This window comes from Miniopterus natalensis, chromosome 16 (assembly GCF_054644295.1).
Source record: "Miniopterus natalensis isolate mMinNat1 chromosome 16, mMinNat1.hap1, whole genome shotgun sequence".
Lineage (NCBI taxonomy): Eukaryota > Metazoa > Chordata > Mammalia > Chiroptera > Miniopteridae > Miniopterus > Miniopterus natalensis.
Genome location: NC_142096.1, coordinates 24306844 through 24331759, shown reverse-complemented (window position 1 = coordinate 24331759; position 24916 = coordinate 24306844). Strand labels below are relative to the sequence as shown.

Here is a 24916-nt window from a genome sequence, read left to right as displayed (position 1 = left end):
GGGCCCGGGGTGCGCGGAGGCCGCGGAGGGCGGGGCGCCGCGGGGGGCGGGGGCCGGTGCCCCGCAGAGCCCGCACCGCGCTTCCCGCGGGTCCCGAGTGCACGACGCGTCAGCGAGTTCCCCCGGGGGACGGCGCCAGGACGAATGTTACGTCCAAATCAGGCACGTGCGGCGCCCAAGGGAGAAACGCCTGCCACCGCAGGGCCCTTTACGCAGATTTGGGTAATTTCCCGAAGTTTCACCGACCGCGGGAGCGTTCGAGGGAAGTGGGGTTCATCTCTACGCGGCTCACGAACTAGCCACGGAGTACCGGGGTCGGGGCTCGTGCTTTAACTACTTAGGACAGTGAAACATTTACCTTGTGGTGAAATAAAGGCTACGCGCCGCGGCGCACTCCACTCTGCCTCAGAGAATTAAAGGTCACGCTCCACACAACGTGCCCGCCGCAGCTCCGTGCCTGCGGGGAAGGCGCCCGGGCTCGCCCTGGTGACCCCCGACGAGCCCAGACTCGGCTCTGGCCCCCCAACCCCGGCCCCGGCCCCGGGCCCGGCCGGGACCCCGACCTCCCACCTCCCACCGCCGCGGGCGCGGAACCTGGAGCGCCCGGGAGCCCAGCGGCGGGGCGGGGCCAGCAGGACGCCCCGCCCCTGTCCCGCCCCCGCCCCGCCCCCCGGGCGGTTTGATTAATGACTCTCGGGCGGCTGAGGAGGCGGCTCCGCGCCGCACTGTCCCCGGACGGCCCCTCAGGTGGGCGCGGACCTCGGCGGCTCCTGCTGTCGTGGCGCGACACCGAGCTTGGCCCACACGCACGCCTGGCCTCGGGGACGCCCGCATAAAAGGCGGGCCCACCCGGGGCTGGAAGCGGTCGTCGACTTCGGCTGGACCAGGATGAAGTGACCGGCGCGGCCCTGGCCACGCAGACCCGGCTCGACGCTCCTCGCCCGCTCGCGCAGCGGAGCAGAGCCCCGCACGGCCGCTCCAGGAAAGGTGAGGGCCCGCTCCGACGCCCGCCGCGCCGCGCGGTCCCGGGGCCCCGAGGGTGGCGGGTGCCTTCGTCCGCGGCTTGCCTCCCCTCGTCCGGCAGAAGTTACCCTGGGCTCCCGCCGCCGCCGCCGGCTCGCGTGCCTCAGGAGCGAACGCGCGCGGGCGGCGGGCGTGGGGACCGCGCTCCGCGAGAACCGTCAGCATTGCTGTCCTGCGGGGTTGGCAGGGTAACTTTCCAGAAGCGCGAACAAGTGCCGAGCCGGGGCGTCCCTCCCTGGCGGAGCAGCGCTGTCGCTCAGTGTGCCGGTGGAAAGTAAAGCCCGAGCCGCGCCGCTCCTCGGCTCCTAAGCGCCCGGAACCCTCAGACCCCAAGCGCCTCGGGGCGCCGAGGCAGACGCCCTCCAGCGAGCAGCCTCCTCCCTAGGAACGCGCGGGGGACTGCGGGCGGCCGGGCGGGAGCGCGGGAGCCGCGAGACGGCTGCTCCCACGCGGGTTAAGCCCGACCGGGCGCCGGCCTCACTGAGCCCTTGGTCCTCTGCAGGGCGCGCTGTGCGGGACGTCGCCATGGACCGCAGCGGCCCCGCGGGCAGCCCCCTGATGGCCAGCAATGAGCTCGGGCCCCCGGCTGCCTCCACTCGAGACTCGAGCCCTGGACAGACCGGGCCAGCGCCGGCGTCCGGCACCGGCGGAGGCGCGCGCTCGGGCGGCGGGCGGCCCGCGGCAGCGAACGCGGCGCGGGAGCGCAGCCGGGTGCAGACCCTGCGGCACGCCTTCCTCGAGCTGCAGCGCACGCTGCCGTCGGTGCCGCCCGACACCAAGCTGTCCAAGCTGGACGTGCTGCTGCTGGCCACCACCTACATCGCGCACCTCACCCGCAGCCTGCAGGACGACGCCGAGGCGCCGGCGGACCCCGGGCTCGGCGCGCTGCGCGGCGACGGCTACCTGCACCCGGTCAAGGTAGGCGGGCAGGAAGCGCGGCGGCGCTGGGGCGGGCAGCAGGGCGCTCGGACTTGCCCGGTCTGCCCCACCTGGGCAGATGCCACCGAGCTCTCACCCCTCCCTCGGGATGAGGCAGGGAGTAGACTGGCACAGGGAACTTGGCCGGGGAGGGGAGGTCTCCGCTGCAAAAGGCTGCTCCTGAGCCGCTCCGAGGTTTACCCCCGGGGTGGCCGGGCAGGGGTGTCTCACGCTCCTCGGAGCATGCAGCCTACAGGATGCCCCTTCCAGGTGGGAGGCTTCTCCAGGGCGCCTGGTGAGGTGCTTGGTGGCGCCTCCTGGTAATTTTTCGTATCAGAGTTATATTTATGAGCCTTTTTGTTTTTAAGCGCTTTTAATTTACATTACATTTCCATTGTCGTTTTTATCAGCTGCTTGAAAAGTTTCATGAATTAAATATTTATGAACTATGGGGTAATGAAATTACCTGTCCCTTAGCAATCCTTGGAAACCAATGTTGAAAATATTTTGTAACACTGGTAAGAACAAAATGAGACCGTTATTTTGTATCCCCACGGAGTAAATTTCAGTACGTTTTAATAAAGGTTAACCATCATGGACTAGACAGCCACCAAGAGTGCAAGAAAAACTATAATGTATTTATGTAAATTTTATAATAAATTGTTATATACATTGAGTGTGCTGATTAAATACTGTATTCAAATCCTGTAATGTACAAGACTAGCCAAGAGCATCCATTTCGTATATTTTACTTTACATGTAGGTGGATTGCTCAGCACTTAGACTCTGCGTTGTCCTTTCCTCCTAGACTTGTTTTGAAATACTATATTGATCTGGCTTTCTGTTCAAAATATGCCATCTTCCCTATATTTCCTAAACCTAAATTTTCAAAAATTTGGTTCCACCATTCGGAGCATTTAATAGCCACACACACACAAATACAAAATTATTAGTTAATCTTAAGTATATCAGTGTTCAGTAAATTACTGAATAATCGTTATTGAAATTTGGTAAAAAGTACACCCTGTAATATTAACTGAACTTAAAATGCTGCGGTGAGATTTAACAAAATTTTCTTTGCGAATATAATCAACATGATTATAAGCTCATACTATTTTAAATATTAAATATAAAAATTTTAAATATCATTATTTATAATTATAAAAGTTTCTGTTCCATTCATGTGTTATAGACAGGGTCGAGCAAAAGTAGGTTTACAGTTGTTCATATGGAAAATAATACAATAATTAATAATAATAAAAGAATAAACTGTTTCACATACAACTGTTTAACAATCTCAGCTGAAAAGTCATTCATTATTAAGGGGTTTGTATTACAGTGTACATTAGATTGCTATTCAAATATATCATTAATATTAGATTTTTTTTACTTGACATTTTAAATATTAAGTAGACTTTCCTACAAAAAGCATCTGCTAAATGCCTCTTTGTGAGAAATATAATTTAGATGAGAAATCAAGTTTTTCACCTTAGTTTCTTGCAGTGCTCTTTTGAATAATGTTAGAACTGTAATTTTCAGGTAACAATAAGCTTAACAAGAGTTTTTTTGTTTTTGTTTTTGTTTTGCACTTGATTCATGTACCAAGTGTTTTTGTAACCCTACAACTCTTTTAAGAAAAATTAAATCTTGTTTGTCCTCTGGATTATTTTTATTTTAAAAGACAACTCTAGGGATAATGAAATAAGGTCAAAGATGACCTCTTAATGGAATTAATGATGGTTGAACAGTGACTAGTCTGTTTTAAAATCATTTACTGAGTGCAAAGCACTACATTAGCACAGTGAATACAGTTAAGGGTAAGACTCAATCCCTGCCCCGAATGAACATATAATAGAGACAAAGATGAAAATACATAAGGGAGAATGTTCTGTGTGCCATAAGAGAGCCATGACCATGTGCTGTGGAGCTTCAGGGGAAAGAGATTTTATACACAGAATTGAAACCACCTATAACATTATTTTACAGGCACTACCAAAAATCCTTAAATATGAAATCTACCTTTGATTAATCGAATGCAAATAAAAATGTTCTGATTATTTGTCTTTTTTGGTTAACTAAAGGCATCTTAACCCTTAGTATTCCAAGGACCTTAGAACTAAACTGATTATATGACACCACCCTCCAAAAAAGAAAAGGTTCGTTCTGAAAGGGTTACTTATATAATATGTTTTTTCATTATTGTGCCTATTTGTCAATAAATTATATTGTTTGAGAGGTTGTTCATTTTAAAGGTAAATTTAGAAAAAATTACAATTAGAATACAAATGTGGTGATTACTGAAAGATTACAGTTGTGTGATGCCAATACATCCAGACATTTAACCTGGATATTCTATCTATAAAACACCAAACATTCTAATATTTATAACTTACAGATATTGCTTTTAGCTAGATAAAATGTTTAGATAGTTGAATTAGTCACTTTTCACTGTAGTTCTTTGACAAGTGTAGAAACATAATACTTCGCATGTATAAATTTTTTTAAAAATATGGAATGCTTAATGAACTTGAAGCCATGCTAATCTTCTCTGTATCATTCCAATTTTAGTATATGTGCTGCCAAAGCGAGCATTTACCATGTATAACTTTTAAAAATATCTTTAAAGCCAAGGATCTTATTTTAGGCTTAGTTTGAAATTAAAACATTGTGGGTAAATGTATTTTCCTACATTTAACTATATTCATTCTCCATGATCTCTTGCCCACATGCACACATACTATTTTATACAGTTATAATCAAAATCTGGGTATAATTTTATTTTTATTGTTAGCATTAATAAATATTTTTTCATGTCCCTTGGACTTCATGATTACAATTGTTACTAGCTACATAAGATTGCATTTGCATTGAAATATTTGGAATTATTATTATTATTACAGGTTATGTTATATCTGGTATAGATACTAACTTTTAGATTCTTGTTTAAATATTCTTTTTCAGAAATGGCCCATGCGATCCAGATTGTACATTGGTGCCACTGGTCAGTTTCTGAAGCATTCTGTCTCTGGAGAAAAAGCAAATCATGGCCATATTCCAACAGACTCACAACCTTAGGCTGTCCCCTGGTGGGTGCCGAAAGAAAGTGGTGTCTATTGTTTTTAAATAATATGAAATAAATATGAAATAATTCTATATTTATTACATCAGATATAACAAACATCATTTCTGAAAGTTTACATATGAATCCATAGTTGAGTTTTCAGATTTATCTGTCTAAATAAATGTGGAATGAAATAGTCTTGTATAAAACATACAGCTTATCTGTTCAGTATGAGAGGTAGTCACTACTATATAGTGCATGAGAAACTATTGGAAAAAAGAAGACACACAAAGCAAAAAACTGTGTATATATTCATAGAATGCACACACTTTCTGTGTGTGCATTACAAACTGATAAGCTGATAGCTATTGAGTCTTTCTAGTTTGAAAAAGTAAAAGCTCCTTTCTACTCTCCTAAAAATCAATGGAAAAAATTTCCTTCAGTGAGGATTACAAATAATAATAAATACAAGCTGCATTTCATTTTTTTTTAAAAAAACAGTCTATCCTTAAAGCTGGTTTAAGAAGCCATTTCAGTTGGAAGATGTGGCATCATTTATTCAGTTTCAGCTCAATGTGTGTAAAAAGACTGCTGAGGTAATATGATGTTGCAGTAACTTCTATAACTAGTTATTTTTCCCTCTTAGAAAACTTGTTTGGAATATTAGAAATGGTTTGCTTCATAGGACAGGGCTTGCCCACCACCCTAGAGAATTACTAAATATCTAATTATATTTCCAAATTGTGGAAGGCATTGGAAATCCCCGCAGTCCAGTGTGAACAGCAGATGGATGTCACTGGGCATCACAGTTTGTCACCCTCCTCCCTGGTCACTCCCTATCCATCCTACTCTCTTTCAGGTCCTGGACTAGCTGAGCAGGTGTGGCTTCGGCCACCCTAAAGAGAGTGATCCCCCATGACCCTCACAATCACAGCTTTAGCCAGGCACCTTCTCCCATTGTCAATTGATGTTCACAGTCTACCTACTTGGCTGTTATGAAATGGGAGAAATCCTGTCTGATTTGGGGATTCTGGCACTGACCTGCGCCTCAAGGGGCTCTGAGGACACCGAGTGACCATCCTGAGATACATCGGGCCACAGCAGGCCCCCCTGAACCTGCCCCAATTTGAACCTACAACCAGGGAAGGCCCTCTACTCTGGGCCCCTCCCATCACACTGTCCATCAGGTGCCATGAAGTAGAGATGCTGGTCAGGGACCATACTGAATCTCAGAGCAACAGGGTGTGCAGAAACACCTGAAAAAAAACCTCTCCAGTCTCTTTTGTCACGTCTTTGCTGACTTAGATTTCCTTTTACTTCCCTTTCTTGCTTTTTTCCTCAGTCTTTTATTATTCCACTTTCCAACTGTAAAGTTCATTTCTTTCTCAGTGACCCTGTTTTAAAGTTGCTGAATTTCATCCAAGATTAGCAAATAGACAGGCATATTAATGGACTTGGTTGAATTAATATTGCAGTTGAACCACCACTTTATTTTCTTCTCACCTCAGTTTTCTTGAAGCATTTCACAGTAAAATGAAGTAAAAGACCATTTGAAGGCAAAAACTACCATTCAGCTCATTCAGCCAAACATGAGCATGTGCTGGCTCGTATCTGATAGTTTGTAACTTTCATTATTTTAATGTGAATATCTCCTTGTAATGTGAAGAAAATATATGTAGTCAAAGCTTTGTACATATTAATATGTAGCAAAAATGTTTGTATATTTAAACATTTGTGAATATATTTACTCACTCGTGTAACACTGAAAGGGATAAAAAGTAAAATGAGATGGATTCAGCCATTCACTGTTATAAAGAGCTAAGCATAATGTTTTATCTTAAGAAATGAAATAAAAACTTCTTTAAAGTTACCTTAAATGAACTATAATCACTAAATTTGATAGGAGGAATTTCAGAAAAATGGCTTTCTTGCTAATAAATCTATTTGGCTACAGTTTTTAAAGCATTTAATTGGGGGGGAAAATATGACTTTTGTTGAATTATCAGACTTTTCTAAATCATCCTGTTAAATAGTTACTTTGCCCTTTACAATATTACTTTTTATTTCTTCTTGTCCAGTTATAAATGTTTTAATGCCAAAGAAGTATATTTCTGTCACAAGTTTTCATAACTTTTGAGTAAACTGCTAAATATGCTAACAGATTGTAGTGTGTTGGAAAATATCAGAGGAGAAATTGCATGGTTTCACCCAAAGATGCAAGGGAGCATGCTGTTTTAATTAATGGTGCATGGTCAGGATAAGGGATATTACTAAAATAAAATAAAGTGCTAATTTAAAAATTAATTTAGTCTGTTAAATTTGTATCTGTCTCTGTGGCTATTTAACAAACACTGAAGGTACATTTGAAAATCTTTCTAATAGATATCTACTTGGTTTTGGCTTCTTCGCCATGTTCTTTTTAATTAAGACTGGGGAGGGGGTATATTTGGATCACAGTATTATTCTATAATCTGCAAGTTAAATTTCTATCAGTTCACTCATGTCTCTCAGTGATATGAGATACATTTAAATTCCTCCATAATGATAATTTTTAGAGAGACGGAAATGTCTTTTTAGAGGCAAGAATTCCAACAGACTTTAAAAGTATTTTTTTCTGATTATAAAAACACAGTGCAGTTTATTGTACACCAATTATACATCGATAAGCTATCTTAGAAGCATATACATATCCCTTTTTAAAAATAAAATAATAAAAAAATTAAGTGGAAAATAAAAGTTCTACAGTGGAGGTGGGTGTTTGGGGATACTGTTTACACATTACTTGGTAATAAAAAGAGTAGTTCTGCATTTTTATAAGGCTTTTTAGACCTAACTACTTCAATCTGCAGAGCTACAGATATCCTTAACTTTGATTTTATCTATTCCTGCAGGCTGTTTAAACTTAGAAGAAACTGTGGGAAAAGAAAATAAATGCTGATTGACCTTACTAAAATGCACAGTAATTATTTTAGTTGAAATTCCTTTTTAAGTTAAATTACTTCAATAATTTCTTTTTCTCTCAAAAGGCCTCATTTTCTATTTATGAAAGCAACTAACCAGTTATTATCAATTAAAGAGAAAGTATTCAGGCTCCAGTAAGGTTGGTAGGTCTCCCTCTCTCCCTCTTCCTCCCCGCCCCCCCCCAGAGGTCAGAGGTAATTCTGTATTTTTCAGCACATTATTTAATCTTTTCCTTTCAGCCTCGGTGTGTCATGGTGCCACTCTGAGGAAATAAGCCAATAAAGACATCTCTGAAATCAACACATGAATTGTATTTGGCATCATTATAGGACAAGTTGTTGGTGCTGTATAAAATTATATTGTTCTTAGCCGACAGGGAGACGAAATTATAAATCAAAACAGGTTGCTCTGATCCAAACTTACATATTAGATGTCTTATTTTGAGGGGATGCTTAATATGCTCTTTCCTAACTACGTATAGGTTATTGCAGATTATATCAACTATGTATTTTATTTGAAAAGCTATGAACCTTTGACTCTTCCAGCACTGGTAGGTTCTGTTTAATTTGGTGACAGATTCTTTATTTTCTTTAGCATCACTGGAAGATGCGATATCTACAATTTCTCAAATTACTTACAATATGTAGTATACTACTGCTATTTTTCTCCATGGTACACACTTTTAATTTTTTAGTTTTGCTTTTGTTGTTGTTGTAATTTTTAAAATACCCAAAAGCTAAGGTTCCAAATTTTTTAAAGGAGCACTAGAGAAATATTATAAAACTGTATATGTCAAAGAAATTAATGTGTTTTTTATTACATACTCAGTAGGATGGTGGTCTTATATGTGACTGTTTTGCTGAAAATAAGTTAATGCCCCTTAAATCCTATAGATTTGCTTCCTGTGAAGTTGGAGGACGGCCCAGATGGTACCGCAGCACAGTTGGGAATGAGGGACATTAAATATTCTTGCCTAACTACATAAACCTGGGAAGGGCTTCCCTTCCTATGTTTACACAAGTCTTAGTTTCAACTCATAGGAGAAACCAGCTCAATGAAATATACCTCAATCACTCAAACTCTTTCATTATAAATTATACCATAGCATTTAGCTGTCAGAAGCTTTTAAATTATAAACGAAAGAATAATGTTAATTATTAGGCTTAAAGATTATGTCAATAGTCATTTCCTGTGCATACGAATGTTACTGGAGAAACTCATGCATTCCTGCCCTCTCAGGACCAAGAAGTATGTCCATGGGAAGCTCTGGGGATAGACTTAAATCACTTGTGTCCATTTTTATGGCCTTTGGAAAGTGGGGGTCATTTAAAACAATGTGAGGTCTAAATAAGACTTAATTTTAAACATTCTTATTTTCAAATAAGTTCTGAAATTATTCCATTAAAAAATTCTAAATGTGTGCGATTGTAAGGCATCTTAATACTTTACATAGATGGGTCTATTGTGGGTCAAATTTTTTTCAAAATTAAATTGTATATATATATATATATATATATTTAAAAAGGCCCGTGCAAGATTGTTTCTACTCTGTGCGCAGCACTTCTTGGTTGAGTGTCGTCCCAGGCCTCGCTGACTGTAAGACCTTGCATCAGAGTCATTTTGAAAGATAGGCTATAACCAGGGGGAAAAGTGATGTGCAAAGGCAGAAACAGGAGAATGGAGAGAGAGAAGAAGGTGGGAGGTGGGAAGCTATTCCCAGACCCTCCTTTCCGAAAGAGGCAGTTCCACCAGTGTCCAGTCAGGCTAGAAGTGTGATGCTCTGAGACACAGAGGAGAGATTGCCTTGGAAAGGAGAACTGATTTCAGGACAAAACCAGAACAACAACAAAAATCTGCTAATTCTGGGCCACACCGGGCCTGAGAGGTCCGGAGAGCAGCCATACTGGGGCTCAGGAAGGAACAGGCCCAGGTGGCTCTATTTCCTCTCTGGCCAGACCACCAAGACCAGAGGATGGCTGATGTCTAGAGGGATGGTGCTGGTGAGAATGGCTTGATTCAAGGCAGAAACAATATCTGCTGGCCTGGTCTGCCCCTCCTCTCCAACCATGCAAGCCCCACTCAAGGCGATGGCCACTCATTTGGTTACATTAGTGCCTGCCTGCCCTTCCCCTGTTGAAAGGAAGCAGAGTTTCCTGCGAAAATGAATGGGAGGTGAACAGTGGGAGATGACAGCTGTTACTCAAGACCCACCTTTAGTCAAACTTGAGGATGTGGGGAATAGAGAGGTAAGAAGGGGTGGAAAAAGAAACAGATTCTAGAGACACCTAAATCCCACTTCCTATAGGGTATGAGTTGGGGAACAGCCCTGTGAGTGGATATCCTTGGGGCACCCAGTCATTTACTAAGGAGAGGAGGGGATCCTATATTCTTAATTCTTGAACTGATATGGTAGCACACAGTTTTCCCTCCTCACTGAACTAAGAGCCTCTGCTTAGGGCACACTTCTTCTGGAAGGAAGTTATTATACACCTTTGAGGTCACAAAACTGACTCAGAATCTCTCACAAGATAGTGGATCTAAAATTCAAACTTTATTAAGAGAGAAAATAGAATTCTAAATTCCTAAAGTGGCCCTCTATGTATAAGAGCCAAGATTGGAAGTCTGTACATAGAGATTTACCCTAAGTGGTAACAGAGATTGGGGAGAGTCAGGCCAAGGTGAAGGCAGGGAGAAGGGCCACATGCAGACATTGCTGTCATCTGCCTTGGGCAGAGTGGGGAAGCGTGGAGTATCTAGGAAATGAGACAAGGGCTGGCCTCACCACAGTCCTCGAGGCAAAGCCTGGGAGAATATAGGCCCTTGGAGAAGCCCTGGATTCTGCCCAGAGCCATGCCCATGTGAGGGGCGGGGACTAAGGGATACCCACAAGGGGCAGAGGGTGAGAGGCAATGTCTGTGAGGGCAGAGCCTGAGGGCAGCTATAACGGGCAGCTGGAGACACAAGATGCTGAGAGTACCCAGGCCAGGAAACCAGGAATCAGGGAGATGGCGGAATACGGGGCCCCTCAAAAGAGGAGGTTGTAAGTAAGACTCAGGGTCACAGCAATCACACCAGCAACACCTGGAAATAACAGACACGGTCAGGTCTAGACCCAGCGGACAGGAGGCATGGGAGCCTGCAGTCCCTCCCTCCACCTCCTTAGATATGTAACTTCTCTCTACAGCTAACCAGGGATGGAAGGGGAAGGGCAGGTAGGAAGCCCACTGAGAGGAGAAAACAGCCCTGATGGAGTTTCAGCTTCTACTTGACTGTATAGTTAACAGTCTGCCTGTTTGACAGGTGTTTTTCCTCTTTAAGGGAGGGATTCCAGAACAAGAAGAGATTGGATACAGGCCATGAAGAAAACTACTTTATTTTCGTCACATAGAAGTCATGGTGTTGACATTTTAACCTACTTACACATACCGGGTGTCCCAAAAAATGTATGCACACTTTAATAGCTAATAGCTCAATTTTGAAAATGAAATGTTTTTTAATAAACACTGCCTTTATAATTATTCAAACTATGTGTATACATTTTTTAGGACACCCCATATATTATGTATCTTATGATTATCTGCATTGGCAGTTTACAACTTAATTGTTCCCTATTCCATTTATTTGACCTTATAGTTTCCAACACACCTAAGGAGTGATTGTGATGATATTGAGGATATTCATGCAAATAAATTAGGAAAACTCACAGGGCATGAGAAGGGTTGCCCACCTCGTCATGGCAGAGCCAGGATTCAGACTCAAGCAGCCTGGCTCTGACCTGTTCTGCGAGGCCGCCTGCCCTGTTAGCTGCCTGGGTGCTTCAGGAGCTGTAGCTCGCTGCCCCTCAGTCTCGTCGGAAAACATCCTTCTTTGCTGCAGGTCTCTCCGTGTGATAAGCATTTGGCTTAGTGATTGCCCTCGACAAATTTCCCTTGTCTTTTCGCCCTCCTATCCTCAGCTCACACAGTTGAAATGAAATAACAGCAGAGACGATGCGTGTAGGCAGCTCAGTGCAAGTCAGGCATATTTTCTCTGGCCGGTTAGCTGTATCAGATGAAGGTTTCAAGATGGCAAGGTGATGCATGACGCAAAAAAATCCAAGAAGCCATAAAGGAAAAGCGGGTAATTTTGATACATAAAAATAAGTTCATAAAACAAAAAAAAACTATAAACAATGTGAAAACCAAGAGCAAAACAGTGAAAAAAGTCACAGCATATAAGATAGTCATAGTAGTAATTTTCTTTATACAGGTCAGCTTTCACAACTTAAAAAAACAGCAACTCAGTAGAAAATTCTGCATAAGGTATGAATAAGCAATTTATAGAAATAAATCAAGCAGTTCATATCTTTATGAAAAGATATCCATTCATTAAGAAATAGAAATTTATACAGCAATGATATAAAATATTTCACCTATCAGAATGATATAAACTATCCAGTTATAAGATAAATAAGTTTGGGGATGTAATGTACAACATGGTGACTATAGTTAATAATAGTGAAAGTTGGTATGAGAGTAAATATTAAAAGTTCTCATTGCCCTGGCTGGTGTGGCTCAGCTGAGTGTCGTCCCATGCACCAAAAGTTTGCTTGTTTGATTCCTGGTCAGGTCACATACCCAGGTTGCAGTTCAGTCCCAGTGGGAGGCAACTGATCAATGTTTCTGTCTTCTCTCTCCTCTCCCTCTCTCTCTGTCTCTCTCCCCCCTCCCCTCCCTCTTCCCTTCCTCTCTCTAAAATCAATAAAAAAATATTTTTTTTAACAAGTTCTCATCACAAGAAAAAAATTGTAACCATGTGAGGTGATGGATTTTAACTGAACTTACTGTGGTAATCATTTACCAGCACATAAATATCAAAACCATTATGTTGTAGTCCTTAAACAAGGTTATATGTCAATTATAATCACAATAAAAGGGGGGGATGGTTAATTGGACTTAGAAGGTAAGTGATGATGACTAATTTTCTGGCATCCTGGAGTTAACTTGTTTTAACCAGGCCCATAATGTTTGAACATGTATGTCTTTGATAAAAATAAATCTCTAATTTTTATCCTCATGCCTTCCCCCTCAATATTTTAAGCGTGTACAATGACTTAGCCATTCCACATTTAAAATTTTCACTTACATGCACAAATGTATATCGGAATAATTATTACAGGTATTCATCATTTTTTCCCCCATAATTTGTAGATTTAACAATTTTCTCTACCTTTAGTATTGGCTGCATCCAAGTAACATATCAAAATTAAAAATCTGAGGATGTAACACACCTCAAATTCCTTTAAGGGTTTGCTAGCATCTAATGATGATGCCCAACCACTTAACTTGGCCTATGAAACCCCTACCTATATCACTGCCTTTACTCTCTACCACTTCCTACTTTACACTTTAAGTTGTAGAACACGCACACACACACACACACCCCTATTTCATGCTTCAGTGCCTTTGTTCATCAATCATCAGTTGGTCCACAAATATTTTTTTAATGCTATGGCACACATTGTTCATTGCTGACTATGTTAGTTAGGAATTGCATTCAGCTGCTAATAAGAAAGATCCAACCACTGTGGCTTAAATAAATTGATTTTCTTGTGCAAAAGGAATCCACAAGTGGTAAAATGGCTTCATAAAGTTATCAGGGTCCTAGGTTTCTACTTTTTTCTCATTAGTCAGAACTGGGTCACAAATGTAAGGAAGGTATGGAGGTCTGGGTTTGGTTAAGGTATCTGATCCAGCTAGTTTAAAAAGAAAGAGGCTTATTATAGGTTATTAGTGACTTACAGAATCATTGGGGTGAAACAAACTGGGGCCTCCTGACTGCCCACTATGGGAATCGAACCCACATCATGGGCCTGTGCCCTGACCAGGAATGGAACAGGCAACCTTCTGGTGCATGGATGACACTGAGCCACACCAGCCAGGGCTCATTCCCAATTTTCAAATCAAGGAGAGCCTTTAAAAGCACATTAAAGGATTTGGCTTTAGCCAGAGATCTTCCACAGATGCAGAAGTGTTAGAGGTGGGAAGCTATATTGGTAAGCAGAAGAGTATTAAATTCCAAACAACATAAAACACCATAAATATAATGAAAAATAAAACAAACTGGGAAAAGTTATATGTAATGCATGTAACTACTGATCAACTAAAGATCAGTATCCAGAATATGTAAAGAAACCCATAAATCAATTTTTAAAATTACAAATACTCCAATAAAAAACTGGATGAAGCTATGATTTACTAGAGAAAACCCAAATGATTAAAAATACAAAAAAAAAATTTTAAGAGAAAAAACATATGTAAATTTATATTTTCAATCTCATGGCAAATGCAAATTAAAACAGCAGTAAATATCATTTCATCTTTATCAGACTGGCAAAAATGTTTAAATTCTGAAAAGAGCAAGTTTTTTTTGTCTGTTTTTTAAAAGAGCAAGTTTTGACAAGGATGCGGTACCACCACTTGGAAAGCAGTTCAACTATATAAAGTATGAAGATGCATTTATCCTTCAACCCAGCTTCTAGGGACAATGGTGTTTTATGAGAGCCAATTATTAGTTATTCAAGTATTCAAGTATTTTGTGAGCCAGTTATTAAATAGTAGCTTGAAATCAGCCAAGATGGGAGTACAGTGGTACTTCGGTGTTCGAATGTCTCCGTTGACGAACATTTCAGTTTACGAACGCCGTAAACCTGGAAGGAAATGCTTCGGTTTTCGAACACACCTCGAAACTCGAACACGCCACATGGCTTCCGCTGAGGGCAAGATCCTGAGGCCTAGCTGTCGGCTGTGGATCCCTTGGTTTTCAAACGTTTCAGAACTCAAACAGTCTTCTAGAACGGATTGCATTCGAAAACCGAGGTACCACTGTATTTACACCATGGAAATCTGCAAATGCCACAAATCAGAGTTTGGGGTTTTTGTTTTGTTTTGTTTTTTTTAGATCTTGTTTACCAGCATAACACCAGAACATAGAGAAACTCTCATGCGTATGTATATGTACAAGAAGACATTGTAGAAGAAACGCTCAGAATCTACACTGTTGAAGTTTAGTAGGGTGTTAATTTCAGGACATGCTTTTTATTAGATCATCACTAAGGTACGAATAACATCATAATTTAACCTTAGTTTGAATTTTTCAATTACTTCCACATTCCTAACTCTCTATGTAACCATTCTTAAATGTTTTTTTAAACAGTAAGAAAGTGTATTATTTCACATAACAAGAAGCCTAAGCTAGAGTGGCTCCCTGGCCGGTTAACTTGTTGACTTCAGTGCCTTTAAGTTGCTTGGTTTACCCTCCTTTCTACTTTGCCATCTCTGGCAAGCTCCCCTCATTTAACAAGATGGCTTCAGTGGTGCCAGGCTTCTTTCACAGATGGTAATACCCAGGGAAAAAAGAGCTGTTTCTTCCCATATGTGTATTTTCATCAAAGAAGGAAACTTTCCCTGAAGTCTCCTCATAGACTTCCCCTCAGGTCCCATCGGTGAGCTTGAATAATTTTACTAACATTCCATTACATTCAGATTTTGTCACAGGACTTAAGTAGTTTTTTGCAAGGCTTAGTCTTAACGTACAAGTTAAAATTTTTAAACAAAAAAACGAAAACCCTAGTGTCTCACATTGACAATTAAAGCCACTCATTATTTTAGATCCGGGCAGAAATCATAAGTAATTTAGGTAATTTTCACCAAAATTATCTCAGTAAAGTTCATGTACTTTAAGTGTTTAAGAATCAACTTTCATTCAGATCAGTGCCCTATTTTCTGACAATTTAATGTATTTTTCACAGATTTGGAACTTTAACCTTGACGAGAGGTATAAATGCTATGATTATCTTAATGTCAATATTATGTTTAAAAATAATCTTGCCTGAGGTAAAAGGATCTTATATATAAAAGTCATGCATTTATGACTAAGGTCATTTACATTTCTCTTGCATTAACTCTATTTTGACATGCTTACTCTTGAGCATGGGAAAGCGCAAGCATATGGTTATTATAGCCAACTTCCTTCCAGTCCCAACCTCATTTTCTGCTGCAAACATCTAGGGGAACTAGGAGGTTCTCCAAGTCATTCACTGAATATGAAAAAGGACTGAGGGCAAATGTATTCATTTACTAATGAGATTTACATGTGTAACTGCAGAGTATAGATTCTGACAGCTTATAAGAAAAAATGCCCTGAATCCAGATGTATGCCTACCTACAAAAAGTAAACTTTCTAGCCCTGGCCAGGTGGCTGTTGGCTGGAGTGCCATCCCATATACCAAAAGCTTCTGGGTCTGATTCCCGTTCAGAGCACATACCTGGGTGGTGGGTTCAATCCCTGGTCAGGGCACATATGGGTGATCAATGTTTCTCTCACACATCTCTCTCTTTCTCTCGCTTCTCCCTTTCTCTCTCTAAAAATCAATAAAAACATATCTTCAGGTGAGGATTAAAAAAAAAAGTAAACTTTCTAAAGTAATCCTGACTATACTGTCAAAGAATGGCTATTTTTTTTATGTTATTTTTGATACATTGTTTTATCAGATTTAAACCATGAAACTTTTCCCTTCAAGTGATTTCTGCTGTGTTTACAACTGGCAGCACTAACTCAGTCCAGCAACTTGGAGACCAGCGACCCCAGGGTTGCACTCACCGCTGGAGATTACCAAACACTTGTCATAACGCTAGTCAGGGCTAAAGGGGCAAATCTTAGGTCTATTTTTGCAGTCATAAGAGACAATGTACTCCTTGAATAATAATTCTTAAAATTTAATTTAGTCATAAAATTACATACATGTATTAAAACTCTGAACAGTACAGAATAGTATACAATAAAAAATAAAAATATCACTTTCCCCAGAAACCTTAAGATTCACTCCCTAGAGGCATGTATTATAACCTCTCAAAAATACTCAATGAATAAACAATTCCATAAATACCTGTTCTTCTTTAACCAGAAATTAAATTTAATTAAATACCTTCTGCTCCTAGCTTTTAAATTTTAATAGATCTTGAAAAATATTCCAAAGCAGCACATACAGATCTATAATTCATTTATTCATTAATTCAACAGATAGTTATTAGGTCCTAGGGGCTGTAGGAATAAAAAGGTAAACAAAGCAGACAAAGGCTTTCCTCTCCCAGGGTGTATAGTCCAGTGAGGGCAGCAGAAGTGCTAAGTTTAAAAACAAGCAAGATAATTACAGATTATGAAGGAAGCAAAAGGGGACATGACTTGTAGTGGGCCCACTTTAGATAGGTGGGGCAAGTGTGGCCTCATTAAAAAATTGGCATAAAAGCTGAGATCAAAAAAGGAAAGAAGTCAGCCATTCAAAAATCTGGGACAGGAGTATTACAGGTGAGAACAAAGGTGTTGAGATGTGAAAATTATTTGGCATGTTCTAAAAACTAAGAGTAGGCCCTGGCTGGGTAGCTCAGTTGGTTAGAGCATTGTCCCGATATGTCAAGGTTGTGGGTTTGATCCACGGTAAGGGACAGATAAAAGTTCTTCTCTCTCCTTTTCCCGCTTTCTAAAACCAATCAATAAAAAAATAAATAAGAGTAGGCCGACATGACTCACTGCTGTGTAGTAAGAGAAGGGAAGCAAGAGGTGAAGTAAGCCATATGAATGTGTGGATCTTTTTATCTTTTTAAAATATTCTTTTATTTTTATTGTGGTAAAGTATTCATAACAGAAAATTTACCATCTTCAGGATATAATGCAGTGGCATTAAGTACATTCACAATCCATTTACAAACTATCACCACTCTCCAAGTCCAGAACGTTTTCATCATCCCAAACAGAGATTCCGTACCCATTAAACAATAACTCCCCATCCACTCATCACCCCAGCCCCTGGAAACCACTCTTCTACTTTCTACCTATCTATGAATTTGCCTCTTCCAAGTGGAATTTGCCTCCTCTAAGTGGAATTATAGAATATTTGTCCTTTTTTTTCTTTTTTAATATATCTTTATTGATTTCAGAGAGAGGAAGGGAGAGGGAGAGAAAGATAGAAACATCAATGATAAGGGAGTCATTGATCAAGCCCATAACCCAGGCATGTGCCCTCACCGGGAATCGAACCCTGATCGCCTGGATCCTAGGTCAACGCTCAACCACTGAGCCACGCCCGGCCGGGCTATTTGTCCTTTTTGTCTGGCTTATTTTGCTTATCATAATGTCTTCAAGGTTCATCTACAATGTAGCATATATCAAAATTTCCTTCCTTTTTAAGGCTGAATAATAGTCCACTGTATATGTAAACACCACATTTTGTTTATCCATTCATCCATCAATGGACATTTGACTTGTTTCTACTTTCCACTATTATGAATAAGGCTGCTATGAACACTAGAGTGCAAGTGTTTGTTTGAGTCTCTGCTTTCAATTCTTTAGGGTATATATCCTGAAATGGAATCAGTGGATCATAGGATAATTCTGTGTTTAACCTTTTGAGGAACTGCCATACTGTCTCCCACAGTGCCTGCACCATTTTACATTCTCACCAGCAATAGTATAAGGGTTCCAGTTTCTCCACAGCCTTGCCAACACCTGTTATTTTATTGTTGGTCTTTTGATAATAGTCACCCTAATGGGTGTGACACGGTATCTCATTGTAGTTTTTATCTACATTTCCCTAATGGCTAGTTATATTGAACACATCTGTGCTTATAGGCCATTTATAGATCTTTTCTGGAGAAATGTCTATTCCTGTCCTTTGTCCAGTTTTGAACTGGGTGGTTTTTCCACTGTTGAGTTGTAGTTCTTCATATATTCTGCATATTAGTCCCTTATCAGATATATGCTTTGCAAATATTTTCTCCCATTCCATGGATTGTCTTTTCATTCTCTTGATAGTATCTTCTGATGTACAAAAGTTTTTAATTTTGGTGAATTTTAGGTCTTTGATCTATTTTGAGTTAATTTTTTATATAGTATAAGGTAAGAGACCAACTTTATTCTTTTGTATGTGGATATCCAGTTTTCCCAACACTGTTAAAAAGATTTTCCTTTCCACATTGAATGATCTTGGCTCCCTTGTCAAAAACGAATTAACCATATATGCAAGTGAATATTTTTTAAGTATAATGGGAAGTTACTGACTTTTTTATTTTTAAATCATCACCCTATGGATATTTTTTTCATTGATTTTCAGAGAGAGTAGAAAGGGGGGGGGCAGGAGGGAGAGGAATGGAGGGGAAAAGAGAGAGAGAGAAATATTTCTGTGAGAGAGACACTGATAGCTTGCATCCTGCAAGTGCCCCGAAGGGGCTGGTGATGTTGCCTGCAACCCAGGTATTTCCCCTTGACCTGGAATTGAACTGGAGACCCTTCAGCATGCAGGTCTTTGCTCCAACCACTGAGCCGTGCTAGCCAGGGTGAAGTTATTGACATTTTTAATAAAGGTTATCAGGCAATCCTGAGTTTCTACATTGACTTTCTTAAGTCCCTTTTAAAGGTGTTAAATATGAAGGGAAAGGAAATTCTAAATTCCAAAAATCCCTTTACTAAGAGCTTACTTAAAGGAGTAAGTATTAAGTTTTGTATAGGAAGAACAATCTCAAGAAATAACTTAAAGTTTCCATTAGAGAGGAAGAAGAAATACAAAGGCTTCAATAGAAAAGGAGAGAGAAAAAAGAAAATGAAAGGTCAAAATCAGGTCTATGTTCATTACCTGCCTCCACCTTCAGTGTTGAAGATGGTAGAACAGGAAACTATGAGTGTGGAATTCAGAGTTAAGAAGTAAATTTGGGTAACATCAATGTATGCTTTCATCAAAAGAAGTGAGAATAGATACTAGAAAGCCAAAAATTAACAAATAAACAGTACAGAGAAACTGGAACCTGTTTGCATGCTGCTGAAATTGGTAAGAGAGACTGATGAGCCAGAAGAGAGAGGATACCTGAAGGAACCATTCTTTGAGAAGGAGAGAAGGTCAGGACCAAGGGCCTTTGATAGGAGGATATTCTGGCCAGCAACAGTGCAGAAGGAGAAAGTGGATGCTAACGCCCGGAGGGGCGCAGGTTTGATGGTGAGTTCCCACTTGGTGGCTGCTATTTTCTCTATTGAGAGGTCAGAACGTGCCAGTTATCAATTTACTGTCTTTCATCTCCAGATCTACTCCTCATTACCTGCTCTGTGATAATGGAGCCAGACCATATAAACGGAGGAAACACGAGTAATACTCGCATACCTGAGATACTGCGGACTGGGTTCCAGGCGACTACTGGCAATAAAGTCAGTTGTAATCTTTTTGCTGGTGGAGGGTGTTGCTTTCAATTTGTAATAAATGCAACATCCGTGGACTGCAATAAAACTAGTACACCTATAAAACACAGAATAGGAAAATCAACAGCAATTACATGTTCATAAACAAGGGAGTTGAATGCTTTATGCTTTTTTAACCCTCTATTATTACTGTCAACGAAAATAGTAACAGTGGCTACTGCTATAACCCAGGGAAAATACAAAAGCTGCTCCCCCCCCCAACTGGTTCTTCTGTGTGTGTGAAGGGGTGGATACCCTTACTCTAAACTGGGGTGTCCAATACCATCAGTTCTTTGGACAAAGTGAGGGAATAGAAGGCCCAGCAAACATGAAGTACGAGGAACGGGTGCCCCGTTTTAGAGCATGGTCCGCCCGCTCGGATGTGTAACTCATAATCATTTACATACTCCGCGAAATAGCTCGAGGTGAGGTACCCAGGAGCCTTGAAAGCCTCTTTGGGGGTGCCAGAACCCCTCAACGTAACCTCGAGGTGTGCGTAGCACGCCCGGAGCCGGGGAAAGCGGGCTGCGGTCTAGGCCGCGCCCCCCATTCGGCCCTGCGCTCGGCCCCAGCCCCGCCGCAGGGCGCGCGCTGCGCTAGCAGGGGCGGGGCCAAAGCCGGAAGGGGCGGCTCCCAACCCGGTAGGGGCGGGGCCCCGCAGCGCCTAAGAGCCCGCCGCGGCCGCTCTCTTTCTTTTCCGCTGGGCCGCGTGCGGAGGAAGTTGCGTGAGGTACCTTAAGCCACGCGGGTCATGCGGCCTCGGGCGCAGCGCCTGCGGGCGCGTTGCCGAGCTTTTCGAGGTGGGAGTCTCCGCGATCTCAGTTCCTCCTCTCTGCTGGGAACCCGACCCTGTGCGGGAGCCCAAGCCCGCCTCGGCCCTCGGCCCTTTGGTCCCGCGCCCGGGGCCTCCATTCCGGTAGTCTCCGTCCCTTGCCCCGGTGCAGCCTCTGCCCTCACCCCCAATTGATGCGGCCACGAGCCTTCCTTCACGTCATCTGCTCAGTCGTATTTTGTGAGTAACTACCTGCGAGTCTTAACTTATCTTGGTCTACGCCGGTTCCGACTGTTCTCAGCTCAGAAACGAAGGGCCTACGATTCAGATGGATCCCAAGTCAGTGGGCTTCGTGCTCCGCCGGGCCTTCTCCTGGGCCCTTTTGTTTGTATCTCTGGTAAAGCTTTGTGTGCGGCCTAGGAAGTGTCAGGGTGCCTTAAATGGGCGGCACAGCCTTAGTAAGGGGTTATTTTATAAAGGGGGAAGGGATTCTTTCTTGGATGTTAGACCTTAAACTGTACTTTGTAATTGATTTTTTAAAATTGTTAAGAGCACAATTTACCTACTGATTAACAGTTATGGTCTCGACCCATTAGAGCTACTTACTGGCATTTGTTCTGGATCGTCCTTTCTAAGTAGACCAATAAAAATTGGTACTGAAGTTGGAGAACAGTATGTGCCGTATGGAGGGCCCTTAGGCCCTAAATGCCTGCTGTACCTTTAGATGCTTGAGTTTACGTAAAGATGAGTTTCTGCACATAACACAGAAGAAACTAGCCGACAGCTGGGAGACTGGAAGACCATGTTGCTTATTCAAAAAAATATATCTCGTCGGTGAGACTTAGTATAGTCATGTGGTTTGTTTTTCCTCTCCCCAAATTTGAAATACGTTGCTTCATCCAGAACAAGCTAACAGGGCAAATGTGATAGCTTAAAGCAGTTTATAATTGGTGTTACCATCCTTATTGAGACCTAAGTGGCTTGAATCCTGTTTTCATGACTAATTGTTGGAAGTTTAAGTTTTACAAACTAAATGTTTGATAAAAATATTGAGGATGCACTTAAATCCTGCAACATAATAAATACAGGAGAGCCCACCGATCCATTTAAGAGCTGGGATATTACCAATACTGTAGTATCTGCTTCCCTCTCCCATTCCCCTTGCCTTCCATCCTGAGGTGCCCACCTGGATTTTGTGTCCAGTCTCCTAGTGGTCTGAGGGGAGTGGGGTGTGTACCAGTTTTATACATGTACATCCCTAAACATTTTCCTTGTTTTAGGCATTACACAAATGGGACTCCGTGTAGTTGTCAGTAGTTTCTATGAATCATATTAAACTGAAATTATCCAAGTTGTAATTATTCATAACCAATAGTCTGTTCCTAATATTGATTATGTGAAATATTTCAGCATTTCAAGACTTGAAAGTGATGTTATTTTGCAGAGTCCAACATTCGATATGCTCATAAGTCATTTCCAACAGCTGCTGGTTCAGTTGTTTATCCACCGGGACAAGATCTGTGGCCCTGGCCGTGCCCTTTGCAGTGCCCAAGTGTGTTTGCAGGTAACTGGGGACTTAATTCTACAGGACTGTGTCCAATAATGATGCCAACAAAATTTATCTCTGCTCTAAAACTATTAGATTTGCCATTGTAATGCTTTTAGTTGGAGGTCTGCACATTTGATTTTATATATCTGACCTTTAACCTGGCTCATATCTTATCCTTGTCAAACTCTGAGACAGAAAAGCAATGGCTGGATTCTCATTAGGATCATCATGTCTTAAAATCAATACTAACAGTAAAGAATGTAAATATACCCACCATTTTTCCTGCCCATACTAATGAATCCATTTCCAGCTTGGAAAGATCATTTATGGAATTATTAGGGTCTAATCAGTCAAAAGGACTAACACATTCTCAAATCATTGTACAAATTCAATTTTAGGTTTATCAGTTTTGACTACCAAAAAGGCAGCAAGTACATTCTAGTGTTCCATTAGAGATATGTTAAACAGCAAATAGAAAATTACTCCACTACATGGTATTAGTAGTTTTTAAAAATTGGTGAATCAGGAGGGTTGGGAGTATGGTTATATTTATGGTTTCTGATAAGGAAAAAACTTAACTGGAACTGCACTGTTCCTGCAGACAGGATGCCAAACAGGTGCAAGTACAAATAAAAATTTACAATAAATTAATTTCCAGATGCAACAGAGCCTAAGAGTTGAAGATCACTGAACGTTGTCATGATGAATGTTTTCCAAAAACTTACAGAGGATGACTAACCCCCTAGAAGCACAACTGCATGTAACAAGGTACCAAAGGTTAATGTTAAATTGTGTGCTTTTTAAAATTTTATTTATGTATTTGGTATTGTTTGTGAAGAACAGTACCAAAAATGTTTGATATATTTTTTACATAGGATTTAATAACTGGCACAATGATGACTTAAATTTTTGCCGTTTACCCAGCTGAGGGTTTCTTTGAAGAAATAATTTTAAGACTGAGATGCCAGTAATCTATACTGAGATTATGTGAATTCAACTATAATGCAATTCTTTTTTACTAAAATCCGTGAAATGTTCTTTTCAGCATATAGGTAGCTACAAGTGAATGAATGTTTGAGTTCTTAGCTGTGGTGGTTAAAAATTCTTCATTGCCTCAGGTAAGCAATTATTTTTATGATTTATCAAGCATCTATTGATAGTTCGAAAGGGCTGGGGCTATTTCCTATTAGTTGCTTTGTTAGGGGTATGATTTCCTTTGTGTTTGAGTACAGAATGATTTTCACTATTGGTTTCTGACTTTTTTTTTATTAGGTGTGGCATGTGACAGTTTTGGAAGGAAAAACAGAATTGGTTAGGAAGACATGAATTACAGCAAATGATGAAAAGTAACATTTAACACTGATCAACTCACAATAAAATTCTGTAGAAAATACATGTTTGAATACTTTTAATTGCTGGACAATAAAATGTTTTCTTTAAAACATCAAGTCTCCATTCTCATAGTCACTAGTCAGACTTGTTTTTGACCATACCTTAGGGACAGTAAGTTAATAACTAGCTTATTTGTGGATAGTGATTATCCTAAGTTTTATCATTGCACACATTTCTGAGTAGTGTGAATCATCCTTTTACCCAGTGTACACACTGTACATTACTTGCCTGTTACAGTAGCTGTCTCATCAGTGCTTGTTAAGTAACCCTTAGAACTTTATGATTATAGTATAATTTTATTAAATCTCTTAATGTGCCTTATTTATAAATTAAGCTTTATTGTAGGTATGTATAGGAAAAAGTTTGCTACTTTTTGTGCTTTTAGGTATCCATGTGGGGGTCTGGGAACATACCCCATGGATAAAGGGGAACAACTATAGTTAGAAAACTCCCTAATGAATTACCTCTTACAACTAAAGGTTTCACCTGTGACCTACAAATCTTAATTGCTTTTACCTTTGTGAACAAAAAAGTAATTGTAATCCTAGTACAAGTATTTATTAAGAAAAATAGTGACTGGACAGTCCAGTCTGTCCAGGACTTGAGAGTTTACAAAAATTCTAAAACAGCTGAATTCCTACCTGGGTGAAGATTTTACTAAATCTTGTTTTCCCCTGTTGACTCCCATACTAATAAATTCCTTGTCTTTAATTAGGATTATAATTTCAATATGGAAAGGCAGACAGTATAAAATGTGTATAGCAACATTAATAATCACTGCATTTAGTATTTGAAAACCATTCCCCTGTCAGAGTTATTAGTCCTCTTGTTTTAACAGAACCATAACACTTTATAATTGTAAAATAGAGGGCATTTTATGGGTCTTAATTTACAAAATGTTTGGCTTCCATCTCAACCAGAAAAATATAGTTAACACAAGGTACACAACAAGGTCTTAACAGCAGGATTGTAATATGTGCTT

The 24916-nt window shown here is 40.9% G+C and overlaps 1 protein-coding gene, 1 long non-coding RNA gene, 1 other non-coding gene and 1 pseudogene across 4 annotated transcripts; 3 read left to right on the top strand and 1 right to left on the bottom strand.

Moving 5' to 3' along the window:
* Nucleotides 1-1548: 1548 nt before the first annotated feature.
* Nucleotides 1549-5016, top strand: TCF24 (transcription factor 24). Its single transcript, XM_087825173.1, has 2 exons — nucleotides 1549-1941; nucleotides 4903-5016. Exons 1-2 carry the CDS (start codon nucleotides 1549-1551, stop codon nucleotides 5014-5016), a joined length of 507 nt encoding a protein of 168 aa, XP_087681299.1.
* On the bottom strand, nucleotides 4445-4533 carry LOC148091353 (U6 spliceosomal RNA; annotated as a pseudogene).
* Nucleotides 5017-20947: 15931 nt separating the features above from the next.
* Nucleotides 20948-23986, top strand: LOC107532164 (uncharacterized). Of its 2 annotated transcripts, none has more exons than XR_001602701.2 (5): nucleotides 20948-21021; nucleotides 22438-22557; nucleotides 23201-23310; nucleotides 23588-23660; nucleotides 23815-23986. It is a non-coding gene; the product is annotated as an uncharacterized LOC107532164 (long non-coding RNA). The 2 variants fall into 2 exon arrangements; XR_001602700.2 differs by lacking the exon at nucleotides 20948-21021 and adding an exon at nucleotides 21045-21233.
* On the top strand, nucleotides 23427-23511 carry LOC148091351 (small nucleolar RNA SNORD87). Its single transcript, XR_015715824.1, has one exon. It is a non-coding gene; the product is annotated as a small nucleolar RNA SNORD87 (small nucleolar RNA).
* Nucleotides 23987-24916: the final 930 nt, after the last annotated feature.